At 47.1% G+C, this 14,466-nt stretch overlaps 1 protein-coding gene across 1 annotated transcript in view; it reads right to left on the bottom strand.

Annotated features, from left to right (window-relative positions):
* The window catches only part of tmem163a (transmembrane protein 163a), a 229,535-nt gene extending 227,164 nt beyond the window's left edge, over nucleotides 1–2,371 (bottom strand). The window contains exon 1 of the mRNA XM_034186187.1: nucleotides 1,834–2,371. Coding sequence (XP_034042078.1) covers nucleotides 1,834–2,023 — 190 coding nt within the window. The 5' untranslated portion in view covers nucleotides 2,024–2,371. The remainder of the gene's footprint in view (nucleotides 1–1,833) is intronic.
* Nucleotides 2,372–14,466: the final 12,095 nt, after the last annotated feature.

Raw genomic sequence — 14,466 nt, 5'->3', positions numbered from 1 at the left:
GTCCAATTATTAATCCTATTAACGCAACCATATTTTTCTTGAAAAATGCACTGACTTAAAAAAAGTCCTATATGTGTATTCTAAGAAATGAAATACTATATTTACTAATTTATTGACTTTATTTACTAGTTAGGCCAACTGATCTTACAAAACTTTAAATGGGAAACAAAATGTAATGTACAGTCAATTCAGTAGACCATTGTTGCATTGTTTGGCGCATGCACAGTATGTACTCCGGAAGGCGCTTGCGTGGAGTGCTTTGGAGTGCAGAGTGTTAAGTTAACAGTTGTTGGACATGCATGCTCAGTGTAAGCTACATGAACACTGTGGCAAATATCTGTAACTTGCCCAAAGAAGGGTAGACAAAGTCCCTGAAACATGTTCCAGATGTACTTCTGGTCGGTATGCCCCCCCTTGCATGCCCATAGTTGGACTTCACACTTAATCAGGAGATTTGCCAACCCAGTCTCACGGCAATTCATGGGACTGCGTTACGAAAACTACATTAATCTATGGGTTCGTGACAAAGCTACGAAAATGGGGCGTTTCTCATAACAGGGGCATAAATTCATTTTGTAACGGGGCACAAAATGTGGGGTGAAGGTGGGGGTCTGGGGGGGTCATTGTTAACATTTGGGGACAGTAGACACTTATGGTATGATTATAGTTAGAGTTAGAAGAAGGGGACGATTAAATAGCAAAATAAAAAATGTGTCACGAATAACGGGCGCTTTTCATGACGGGGGCACAAAAAACATGTGACCGCATTCAGTTTGTAACATCAGCCTATTCAATGAGTCAAACAAAATATATAATCAGACACACAAATTATACACAGTAAATTTTACAGAGTAAAATATACTCTGCCAGGATAACATTTGGTCCCAATCCAAATAGAGCTAAATATACTCTATCACAGTGCTAAATCAATTCTATCACAGAGTAAAATGAACTCTATGATGCTGTAAATGACTCTTATTGGAGATGTGAAAAATTTGACAAGACGGTAGAGCTGATTTCACTCTATAATGGAGTGTATTTAACTCTTTTTGGGCTGGGACCAAATGTTATCCTGGCAGAATATATTTTACTCTGCAAACTTTACTGTGTACAGTTAATTCTAACAACTTGTTACAATTAGCTGTATATTTTGTTTCCCCATTTAAATTTAGCCACTTCATATAGAAACTATGTACATACAGCATTTAATTTCTTTCACTGTAGTTGATGGGTTGGATTAATAGAAGGACCAATTTCACCACCACATGGAATCGCCCCGGGTCCTAGATTGCAGCAGACAGACAACCTGTCCAACTCCACCGCTTAAAAGTAACCATCTACCTGCCACAGCCAGGAGAAAAATGGGACCTTGCCTAATTACACAAGTACCTGCCCTGCAGCCTGATTTTGGTGTATCCTTGCACTCTACTGAGTGCGCTTCTTGTTGTATAAGATTCCCTCTTATCCAGTATTTTGGCTTTGATTCCTAGTTTTTGCTATCTAGATGATGAATGGGGATTGTGCAAGTGAGCACATAATGATTTGAGTCAGGCTTTGCATGTGATCACTGTGGGACAGGAGCAGCTAAATCCATTTGCGCACTGAGCTGCCTGTCAAAGGTAAACTGGAATGTGCAGATATGTCAAATTACACATGACTGTGACTGACTGACTGACTGATCTGAACAACTGAACTGATAACGTCTGCCTTCATTCTGCACATGCAGGTCGATCATAAATTATTCAGATGAGAGTAAGCTATAAATACCTTGCACGGGTTGACCCGCACGCGCCCGTATGTGCGCAAACAGAACTTGAAAAGAAGGAAACTCACCTTCTCCGTCCACCGTGTCTGTGATCTTCATCTCCTGGCCCGTGCCCAGTGTCTCGGGCTGGCTCGGGCTCTTCTGCTGGAGGTGATTGCTGAAGCCATCCGGTGCGCACTGGCCGTTCTGTACCGGGCACGGATCCACGACAGTGGGCTGCGGGACAGGGCAGGACTCCTGAGTAGTCGGATCTGTCATTGTTGCTGCTGTGGCTTTTTTGTTCTTTTGCTGTTGGGTTCCGAGTCAGATGTTGATGAAGCAGGGAGTCACGCGGGTTTTCTGAAGGCAGCGGCCATCCAGCGCGTCCAGGGAAGCCGCCGGTGCTGCGCAGGGAGAAAGAGATGGCGATCGGATCAGGAGATAAAACGGTTTATCTCCCCCAGCATCAGCAGCCCAAAGTGCTCCCCGTGGGTGGAGGCTGCAGGCACAGACGTCCCGTCGGACCGATGAACACTGTCACACACAGTACCGACATGAGACTGCGAGACAAACCTCCTGTGATTTGTTCCGATCTGAATGTGGCAGGCGGTGCCTGCAAGTTTTTTTTTTTTTTTTTTCCATCTCCACCCCTCCTTCCTTCTCCGTCCTCCTAATCTCAGCATCTCATTACAGCCCGACACCCGCGCGAAATATATTGTTTTATACTTCTAATTTTATATGAAATAGAGAATCAACAATGCGTCATGTTGCGCAATATAAAGTGAATTGATTAACAAAAGTAGAAGGGCACTCAAAGTGCACATGCCCCCGCCAGAGGCACACCGGGGGCTGTCCAACTTCTGACTTTTATCCCTATCACATATTTGTGACGTCATAAGGTGCAGATGTTACAGAAACAGATCAAAGGAAATCTTCTTTTGCAATGTTACGAAATTTAAGAGATCAAGGGAACACATTTTGAGCTGTGTTGGATCACAACCAAAAAATTTATCAGCTTTGTCTTGATGCCAGAAACCTATAACTAACATTTAACTGAAAACCATCCATCACTTTTCGAGATATCCTGTGTAATGCAGAAATTCACTCTGTCTATCTATCTATCTATCTATCTATCTATCTATCTATCTATCTATCTATCTATCTATCTATCTATCTATCTATCTATCTATCTATCTATCTATCTATCTATCTATCTATCTATCTATCTATCTATCTATCTATCTATCTATCTATCTATCTATCTATCTATCTATCTATCTATCTATCTATCTATCTATCTATCTATCTATCTATCTATCTGTCATTAACCCAGTTAAAGATTTCATGGAAAATGGTCAGTGGCTACTACACTAATGTCTAGTAATAGTACACAGTAAAATTACGAGTGTAAAGCTAACACTGACAGTATTAAATTAATACTGGTGATTTTACCATGTACCTTTATTATCAGTGCAGTGAATGTAATTATGTATTCATTGTATTCCCTAACAAAAAATAACATTACAACAACAACAAAGATTGGTGAAATTGTATAACAGAACACTTTACTATAGTATACGTAGTATTAATATAATCACAATACATTGCACTTTAGTGATGACTGTACTTGTTATTCTGCATTTCTTTCTACATACGAGGTCTGTTAGAAAAGTATCAGACCTTATTATTTTTTTCAAAAACTATATGAATTTGATTCATATGTTTTTACGTCAGCCAAGCTTGAACCTTCATGCGCATGCGTGAGTTTTTTCACGCCTGTCGGTTGCGTCATTCGCCTGTGGGCAGGCTTTGAGTGAGCACTGGTCCACCCCTCTCGTCGTCGTTTCATTGCGAAGAAATGGTGGAATGATTTGGGCTTTTTTTCCATCAGACTTTTTTCAGAAACTGATAGAGACAAGCAGCTGGAAACCATTTGAAAAATTTATCTGGCTTTCTGTGAAAATTTTATGGGCTTCACAGAGAATAAGGAGTGTGACTACAGCTTTAAGGACGGCCCACAATGGCGCATGGCGCGCCGCGCTCCGAGCCGCCATCGAGAGGCAGAAACCACCACATCATTTCTAAACGGATGGCTGTGTGGAGCCGGGACCGTCGTGTGCAATTTCTCTGGTTATCACAAGAGCTGGACATCAGCCATTTTCCGGCAGATTTCACTTGTAACAAGAGATTTTGTCATGGAAAGCTGCGCGGAGGCTTCGCACATCAGGACCGATTCGCTGATCGAGCGAGACAAAGGAACACCTCCATTTTGGAGTGCCAGGGGACAAGTTGGGACATGCCTATCTCGGCTTTCAATGCTTACCAGCCCAGTGAGTATAATAATTGTGGAGAGCTGGGCAGATAAAGAAAACGGCTTCCAAATGAAATATCTCACTGGAACAAGATTGTACTTCTTTATTCGCAAATGTTTAAAAACAAAGTTGTACAATAAATTAGAATAAAAACACTAATAAGAAATGAATAACGTTAAAAACAGCACCAGGCCTTTACCCTCTACACAGGTGTGTAATGTTTGTTCATATCCATCAATACTTTTATCATAATAATTGCAACTATTTTGGCAATTTTAACTTGTTCCCACAATTTCATTGAAACTTCAGAATCAGAATAGCCTTTATTTACCAAGTACTATCTTCAAAGAATACAAGGAATTTGACTCCGGTTTGAACTGTACTCTCTCTGTACGAGCATGCATAAATATATACTAAACACAAAATAATTCACAATAAAAAATGTGGAAATAAAATGTGCAATAAAAAATGTATGCAGAGAAAGAAACAGATTGAAACTGTACATGAGGTATATGAATTGGTGAGGTTTTTGGCAGGTTAAATTGTTAATCAGTGTGATGGCCTGTGGAAAGAAACTGTTCCTGTGTCTCTTGTTTTTATGTACAGAGCTCTGTAACGTTGACCAGAGGGGAGGAGTTTAAACAGTGTATGTTCAGGGTGTGAGGGGTCTGCAGAGATGTTACCAGCTTGCTTCCTGGACCTGGAATATGTCCTGGATGGAGAGCAGGCTGGCTCCAATGATTTGTCTGCAGACTTGACAGTTTGTTGAAACCTGTGTCTGTCATGTTTGGAGGCAGTGGGAAACCAAACAGAGATAGAGATGCAGAGCACAGGCTGGATGATGGATGTGTAGAAGATGATGAGCAGTTCCTGGGGCAGATTGAACTTCCTGAGCTGTCTGAGGAAGTACAGTGGAACCTTGACATATGGGTTTCCATGACTGAGCTGTTAAGTCAAACTGTTCTTATTTCAAATGAATTTTCTCCATTTTAAATAACTAAAATAATTTGAATCCATTCCAGCCTTGTAAAATATCCCCAAACCACTCTAAATGATGAAAATGACATTTTTCTATTAACAAATACACATGTATACAGTACTTTACCTGTGCATAATAAAATACAGTATGGTACATACATATAAAAGAAAAGAAAAGGTTTTATTAAGTGTTCTTACCTTGGAAACAGATGAATGCACACACTGTAAACATACTGTATAACCTAAAGTTAAGCCACAGATCCTTAGTTTTGAAAGAACTGTAGTTCCTTTGGCCGGTGTTGAACTCTTAGCTGCATCTTTTTGCTTCAGGATGGTGCAAATTGTGGATGTGCTGCGGTCGTACTGCGTTGACAGTTCGATAACCTGCACACCACGCTCATGTTTTTCTATTATTTCCTGCTTCAGTTCAATAGACATCATTCTTTTCTTCTTTTCTCCAATTTTCTTTGCACTCAGTTTCTTTGGACCCATGATGCCACACACGGAGAACAAGTGGGAATGAGATGCGGCCTCACCTGACGCTGCTGGCCATTGGCCAGCTTGCAGTGGCGTCCCAAAGCCTGACTCGTAACTCAGATTTCCGCTCATTTTCCAAACAAAAATATGGACTGAGCGACGGATCGTATTTCAAAAAACTTGTATGTTGATTCACTTGAATGTCGACGTTCCACTGTACATCCTCTGCTGTGCCTTTTTCCTGATGGAGTCTATGTGTGAGGTCCACTTCAAATCCCAGGAGATGGTAGCTCCCACAAAAGTGTCCACAGTAGGCACAGTGTTGTTGAGGATGGGGGGGTCGTCGTCCTGAATGTCAGGTTTCTGCTCGGCTAGACATACAGGAAAGAACCAGACAGAGAGTTGACATGTCTTTAGTGAGCTTTGCAAAGGAAAGAAACAGGCAGAGCCTGACAGCCTCGTGCAGTTCTCTGACTGTGACCTCCTGGCGGGCTCTTTTATTGAGTAAGGAAAACAAAAGATAAGAGGAGTGAGTTGAGTCAATTTGTGCAGATACATTTGTAATCAACTGAATCATTCATGTGTCATGTGTAGATACGTTTGCAAACAACTGAATCATCCCGATCTTGTACAGACTGACAACTGAATCATTGTGTCATTAGTGCAAACAACTGAATCATTGTGTCATTAGTGCAAACAACCGAATCATTGTGTCATTAGTGCAAACAACTGAATCATTCCTGATTTTGTACAGAGTGAGTGGTTTTTCTGAAGCTTGCTAAAACTATAAACAGGCTGCAGCTGTGAATATCTAAAAGAAAACAGTTTGCAGATTTTTAACATACAGAAAGAACAATTTGCAAATGAGCAGATGTTAATAGATGATAATAACCAATAAACATGTTTTTGACCGTATAATTTATCTAACATATCCCTCTTGTTTTATCGTTTATTACATCTCAACCACATCCAGTACATTAATCACAACCACTTGTTAATAACATTTTCAGTTGTAACATCATAGTGCGGAGATGAATATAGTAACCAAAAACAGGAAGACAAAATGACAGTGAACAAATGATAAAGAATTTTAAAATGTTATGTGGTGTCTCTGATTGTTTCCAGGGCGGTGTCAGAACCTCAGGAATATCGACCTCGTAATCAGGTGGTTGATAGGCTGGGCATCTGTATATAGCATATTAGCGGACATCATACTCTGGTTCCTGCTCAATATCATCGGTCGACAATGGTTGGAAGTAGGTAGTTTCTCGATTTAACACTGAAGTCCACTATCATCTCCACAGTCTTGAGCGGGTTCAGCTCCAGGTTGTTGTGACCACACCAAAGGACCAACTGTTCCACCTCCTGTCTGTATGTAGCCTCATCACCATCCTGGATGAGACCGACCAGTGACTGTGGTATCATCTGCAAACATCAGGCGTTTAACAGAGTTTAACTTTTCAGAAACACTGCTGCAAAAACAGGCATTTTATGTCACAACAATCCTCTGAATACAGGGTGAAAAAAGCCTGCAAAATCCTGGAGATGCTGATATACAAATTTCTATAATACCGACATTGTGGCTAAAAGCTAAACTGGTAACTTTCAGTATTGACTCCAGTACACTGGCAGCTATTGATACGTCTGAGTAAATTCAAAGGTGATCACAAACAACAACGAGCCAGCTCTGCTGTCTAAGATCGGCCTTCTCTCAGCAAAAGAGACCCGGTGACCAGAGAAAAATGAAGGGGACAGAAAAAAAATTATTTATTTTGACAACCATACATGTCTCAGGAGACATGCACAGCAAGGCAGTTTTGACTTATGGTTAAAAATTTAGACAAACTCATTCCGGACAAGTTATCGAAATTAATGTCACCTCTGTCATTTTTACAAAGTGAAAATATCAGCTATATGTTTTAGTTTTAAAGTAATGCACTAATTTTGAAGGTTTGAGCATTTACAGACACACATGCCAAAAGGCATTATGGGAAATATCATAAATTGTGTATGTTTTGCATTACTAAAAAGATGTTCACTCACTCAGTGAAAAGGTAACACATAAATATTTGTGTAATTTCAATATATATATATATTGTGTGTGTGTGTGTGTGCATGTGTGTGCGCGTGCATGTGTGTGTATGGTTTCAGTCATGCAAAAACGGGGGACAGCTGGCATTTGCCATTTGGTATGCTTCTGTATTTTAGGTTGAGGATGAATGCTGTGAAAACGGAAAGTTGACAGGACACGATTTGTGGAGAAATTAGCAATTTTATCTAACCAGTAAACAATGGATATTGTGCTGCAATACACCATGGGAGTTCAGGGTTTTGAGGTGTTATTGTGGTTTATGTTAGATGAACAGTATTGTTAGTGTTACTGATTTATTGTGTTTTTGGAGCTCAATTGGTTTAGTCAGATTACTTAAGTCTCATATTGCTGTTACCAATAAGGCTCGACTTCATAAAGCAGTCAAATCTTTCAGACTACTAAATTTACCTAGTTGACTATGGTTAGTCATCCAACATTATATGTATAATCACCATTTCACATCGACAGCTAAACTTGTAGATTGGCCATCTTACATTAGTCAATGGTTTTCACAGGCATAACAGCCTTGTGCATGCCCTTTCCAAGAGACTGCTCCAATGCGCGCCAATTTTGTTTACTTCTGGGGTGGTTGTTGTCATGAACTATCCAGCCTTTGATTCGTTAACTGGCTTTATTAACATTTATCGATGCATATGAACTGCAGAACAACGTGCTTAGCTATTAGCCTAGCAGTTTCACTCTTCAGTTTTTTCTTCTACCCTTCTGTCAAGCCTATTTGTGCACACAACGCTGCTCAGCATAACAGTGATGCCCGGTGGCTAATGTGAGAACTGTCACAAACACATCATGACAGTCGTGCTGCAACCATGGCCAGAAGTAGAGGAAGCTCTCCTTTTGGAGGATTATGAGTGACGAAGGGGTGCTATTGACTGTTCCGTCAAGTGTTGGTACATGATAGCTGCCATTTTTTGAGGTTGAGTAACACAAAACTTTAGCTGACCAAGGGCTTTGTGCAATGACTAACATAAAAAATTAGTCAACTAAGTGAGTTTATTCGACTAAACAAGATGAGACTGTTGTGTGGGCCGCCAGAAGAGGAGGTACTGCTGGCCCACCACCAGAGGGCGCCCTGCCTGAAGTGCGGGCTTCAGGCATGAGAGGGCGCTGCCGCCTCACAGGAACAGCCCAGGTGACAGCTGTCACTCATCAGCTATGACAGCTGTCACCGATCATCTGCACTTCACCCCAGATAAAAGCAGGATGACACCTCCACCACGTCGCCGAGATATCGTTCTTCTAAGGAGGTAATATTCTGAGGCATAAACTAAACTGTTGTTGTTACTGGGTGTACACACACCCACACTTGACTGTCTTTGCTCTTCGCCAGCAGTACCAGATCCGACACGCGGAGACAGTGGCCACCTGGGGGATTCGGGACCTGGCGGCTCCAGTATCCTTCGGGTTCGGTGGCGGAGGAAATCGTGTGGTTCCGGTTCTTCTTTAGACGGACGTCTCCTATCGTCGAGCCTGCCCACACAACACCTTTATCCATTGACTTTGTATCATTCTATAATCTGCTGTGTATGGTTGTGGCATTCACAACAGTAAAGTGTTCAAATTTGACTCCTTCTATTGTCTGTTCATTTGCGCCCCCTGTTGTGGGTCCGTGTCACTACACTTTCACAACAGGATATCTCGGCCAGCGTCATGGACTCTGAGGGGCGTCACCCAGCGATTGAATGGGAGAGCAGGGTTCACAGGCGTCTGCAGGAGGCGTGATTGGTGAGTTGCAGCACATCCTCACTGCCTTTACGGCTCGGTTGGATCAGATGACCGAGCAAAACATCCTCCTGAACCGCAGGGTGGAGGCTCTCTCCGCACAGGTGGCAGCGAGCGCTCAGGGCGCTGCTGCGGCTCCTCCTCCTGCCGACCCTGTGCAAGATATGAATGTTCCAGTGGTCGTTCAACAACCCCTCCCACCATCCCCTGAAGCATACACAAGCCCCCCAGAGCCGTACGGAGGTTGTGTGGAGACATGCGCGGACTTTCTGATGCAGTGTTCGCTCGTCTTTGCACAACGTCCCGTCATGTATGCGTCTGACGCCAGCAAGGTGGCTTATGTTATTAACTTGCTTCGTGGTGAGGCACGCGCTTGGGCTACAGCGCTTTGGGAGCAAAACTCACGCCTCCTTACCTCTTATACTGGGTTTGTGAGGGAGTTCAGAACAGTGTTTGATCACCCTAACAGAGGAGAGACCGCTTCAACAGTGCTGCTGTCAATGCGACAGGGGCGCCGGCGCGCAGCCGAATATGCAGTCGACTTCCGCATCGCGGCTGCGAGGTCCGGCTGGAATAACGTTGCGCTCCTCGCCGCCTTCATAAACGGACTGTCGCCGGTCCTGAAGGAGCACCTGGTAGCTAAGGAAGAACCGTGGGATTTAGATGGGCTTATCGATCTCGTTATACGGTTAGACAATCGGTTGGAGGAACGGCGTCAGGAGCAAGGCGAAGGACATGGCCGGGCACGCGCCATCCCTCTCCCTTCCGGGTTCAAAAAGGTTCCGCCTTCCCCACGCTCCACAGCCGCAGCGCTCCATGGGGCAACAGCTCCCCCTGCTGACGTTGCTAGGGGGACGCACAGGGCCAAAATGAGAACAGCTGACAGAATGAGGAGGCTGGTCTGCGGGGAGTGTTTTCTCTGCAGCTCAAAAGAGCACATACAGAAAAACTGCCCCAAACGGCCAAAACGACAACACCTGCCCTTAGAGACTGGGCTAAGGGGGGGTCATAACATTCACGTGGGACACACATATTGCCACATGACTCCCAGTTACAATCCTGAGTGGGGATTTAACCCTTCAAGCCCCAGCACTGGTGGACACGGGGTCAGAAGGGAATCTGCTAGACACCAGATGGGCAAGGGAGGTAGGGCTCCCTCTGGTGGCGCTTCCTTCGCCATTGCAGGTGCGGGCACTAGATGGCACCCTTCTCCCTTTAATCATGCACAAGACACAACCTGTAACTCTGGTGGTGTCTGGGAATCATCGGGAGGAGATCAAGTTTTTTGTGACTCCTTCTACCTCCCGCGTGATTTTGGGCTTCCCGTGGATGTTGAAACACAATCCCCGGATTGATTGGCCGTCTGGGGTGGTGGTTCAGTGGAGCGAAACCTGCCATCGGGCGTGTTTAGGATCCTCGGTTCCTCCCGGTTTACATGCTAAGGAGGAGGTCAAAGTCCCTCCCAATCTGAAGGCGGTGTCAGTTGAGTACCACGATCTTGCTGATGTCTTCAGCAAGGATCTGGCACTCGCCCTTCCCCCGCACCGTCCGTACGATTGTGCCATTGATCTGATTCCAGGCGTTGAGTTCCCGTCCAGCAGGCTGTACAACCTCTCACGACCTGAGCGCGAATCAATGGAGACCTATATCCGGGACTCATTAGCTGCCGGGCTGATCCGGAACTCCACCTCCCCGATGGGTGCAGGTTTCTTTTTTGTGGGCAAGAAAGATGGCGGACTCCGTCCATGCATTGATTACAGGGGGCTGAATGAAATCACGGTTCGCAACCGATACCCGTTGCCGTTGTTAGATTCCGTGTTCACCCCCCTGCATGGAGCCAAAATCTTTACTAAGCTGGATCTTAGGAATGCGTATCACCTGGTTCGGATCCGGAAGGGAGACGAATGGAAGACGGCATTTAACACCCCGTTAGGTCACTTTGAGTACCTGGTCATGCCGTTTGGCCTCACCAACGCCCCCGCGACGTTCCAAGCCTTGGTTAACGACGTCTTGCGGGACTTCCTGCACCGATTCGTCTTCGTATATCTGGACGATATACTCATCTTTTCTCCGGATCCTGAGACCCATGTCCGGCATGTACGTCAGGTCCTGCAGCGGTTGTTGGAGAACCGGCTGTTTGTGAAGGGCGAGAAGTGTGAGTTTCATCCCACCTCTTTGTCCTTCCTGGGGTTTATCATCTCCTCCAACTCCGTCGCCCCGGATCCGGCCAAGGTCGCGGCGGTGAGAGACTGGCCCCAACCTACGAGCCGTAGGAAGCTGCAACAGTTCCTCGGCTTCGCCAATTTTTACAGGACGTTCATTAAGGGGTATAGTCAGGTAGTTAGCCCCCTGACAGCCCTGACCTCTCCAAAAGTCCCCTTCACCTGGTCGGATCGGTGCGAAGCCGCGTTCAGGGAGTTGAAACAGCGCTTCTCGACTGCACCCGTCTTGGTGCAGCCCGATCCCAGTCGCCAGTTTGTGGTTGAAGTGGACGCCTCTGACTCAGGGATAGGAGCCGTGCTATCCCAGAGCAGAGAGACCGATAAGGTTCTTCACCCATGTGCCTATTTCTCCCGCAGGTTGACCCCAGCAGAACGGAACTATGACGTGGGCAATCGAGAACTCCTAGCGGTGAAAGAGGCTCTTGAGGAGTGGAGACACCTGTTGGAGGGAGCGTCTGTGCCATTCACGGTTTTCACTGACCACCGGAACCTGGAGTATATCAGGACCGCCAGGCGGCTGAACCCCAGGCAAGCCCGCTGGTCACTGTTCTTCGGCCGTTTTGACTTCCGAATCACCTACCGCCCCGGGACCAAGAACCAGAGGTCGGATGCCTTGTCCCGGGTGCATGAACATGAAGTCAAAACCGAGCTGTCAGATCCACCAGAACCCATCGTACCGGAGTCCACTATCGTGGCCACCATTACCTGGGACGTGGAGAAGACCGTGCGGGAGGCCCTGGCACGGAGCCCGGATCCCGGAACAGGGCCAAAGAACAGACTATACGTCCCACCAGAAGCCAGGGCTGCCATCCTGGACTTCTGTCACGGGTCCAAGCTCTCCTGCCACCCAGGGGTGCGTAGGACCGTGGCAGTGGTCCGGCAGTGCTTCTGGTGGGTGTCCCTGGAGGCTGACGTCCGGGCTTACATCCAGGCCTGCACCACCTGCGCCAGAGGCAAGGCGGACCACCAAAAGGCGCAGGGACTCCTTCAGCCGCTTCCTGTGCCTCATCGCCCCTGGTCCCACATTGGTCTGGATTTCGTCACGGGCCTCCCGCCGTCCCGGGGGCACACCACCATCCTCACGATAGTGGACCGGTTCTCCAAGGCGGCCCACTTCGTGGCCCTCCCGAAGCTCCCGTCAGCCCAGGAGACAGCTGATCTCCTGGTCCACCATGTCGTACGTCTGCATGGGATACCAACAGACATCATCTCAGATCGTGGTCCCCAGTTTTCCTCACAGGTTTGGAGAAGTTTCTGCCGGGAGCTGGGGGCCACCATGAGCCTCTCGTCTGGGTATCACCCTCAGACCAACGGACAGGCTGAACGGGCTAACCGAGAGCTGGAGCAGGCCCTGCGATGTACCACATCCACACACCCGACGGCTTGGAGTGAACACTTGGCCTGGATCGAGTATGCGCATAACAGCCAAGTGTCCTCTGCCACCGGCCTCTCCCCGTTCGAGGTGTGTCTGGGGTACCAGCCCCCTTTGTTTCCTGTGGTGGAGGGAGAGGTCGGTGTACCCTCGGTCCAAACCCACCTGCGGAGATGCCGTCGGGTGTGGCGCACCGCCCGTTCAGCCTTGTTGAGGGCCCGGACAAGGGCAAAGACCCATGCAGACCGTCGACGGTCCACGGCCCCCGCATATCGGCCCGGGCAGGAGGTGTGGCTATCCACAAGGGACATTCCCCTCCAGGTGGATTCCCCCAAACTGAAGGACCGGTACATCGGGCCCTTCAAGATCCTCAAGGTCCTCAGTCCCGCCGCAGTGAGGCTCCAACTCCCGGCCTCACTGCGGATTCATCCAGTATTCCACGTTTCAAGGTTGAAACCATGTCTCACCTCACCCCTCTGTGCACCCGGTCCGGCGCCGCCTCCTGCCCGTATCATCGACGGGGAGCCAGCTTGGACAGTGCGCCGGCTCCTGGACGTCCGTCGAATGGGCCGGGGTTTCCAATATTTGGTGGACTGGGAGGGGTATGGACCCGAAGAACGCTCCTGGGTGAAGAGGAGCTTCATCCTGGACCCGGCCCTCCTGGCCGATTTTTACCGTCACCACCCGGACAAGCCTGGTCGGGCACCAGGAGGCGCCCGTTGAGGGGGGGGTCCTGTTGTGTGGGCCGCCAGAAGAGGAGGTACTGCTGGCCCACCACCAGAGGGCGCCCTGCCTGAAGTGCGGGCTTCAGGCACGAGAGGGCGCTGCCGCCTCACAGGAACAGCCGAGGTGACAGCTGTCACTCATCAGCTATGACAGCTGTCACCGATCATCTGCACTTCACCCCAGATAAAAGCAGGATGTCACCTCCACCACGTCGCCGAGATATCGTTCTTCTAAGGAGATAATATTCTCAGCCATAAACTAAACTGTATCTTAGTCTGAACTCTTTTTGCAGCCGCTTTCCTGTGGAGCCTTGTCCGCTGATTGGTGGTTTGTGAGAGTGCCGACGTCTTCGCCTCTCACTCTTTCCAGATAAGTGCTGAAACAGGAGCTGCACGAGTGTTTGATTTGAGGTGGAGGTGGAATTCCCACCGTTGTTGTTACTGGGTGTACACACACCCACACTTGACTGTCTTTGCTCTTCGCCAGCAGTACCAGATCCGACACGCGGAGACGGTGGCCACCTGGGGGATTCGGGACCTGGCGGCTCCAGTATCCTTCCGGTTCAGTGGCAGAGGAAATCGTGTGGTTCCGGTTCTTCTTTAGACGGACGTCTCCTATCATCGAGCCTGCCCACACGACACCTTTATCCATTGACTTTGTATCATTCTATAATCTGCTGTGTATGGTTGTGGCATTCACAACAGTAAAGTGTTCAAATTTGACTCCTTCTATTGTCCGTTCATTTGCGCCCCCTGTTGTGGGTCCGTGTCACTACACTTTCACAACAGAGACTGCTTCATGAA

This window comes from Thalassophryne amazonica, chromosome 14 (assembly GCF_902500255.1).
Source record: "Thalassophryne amazonica chromosome 14, fThaAma1.1, whole genome shotgun sequence".
NCBI lineage: Eukaryota > Metazoa > Chordata > Actinopteri > Batrachoidiformes > Batrachoididae > Thalassophryne > Thalassophryne amazonica.
This window is presented reverse-complemented; position numbering and strand designations above follow the sequence as displayed.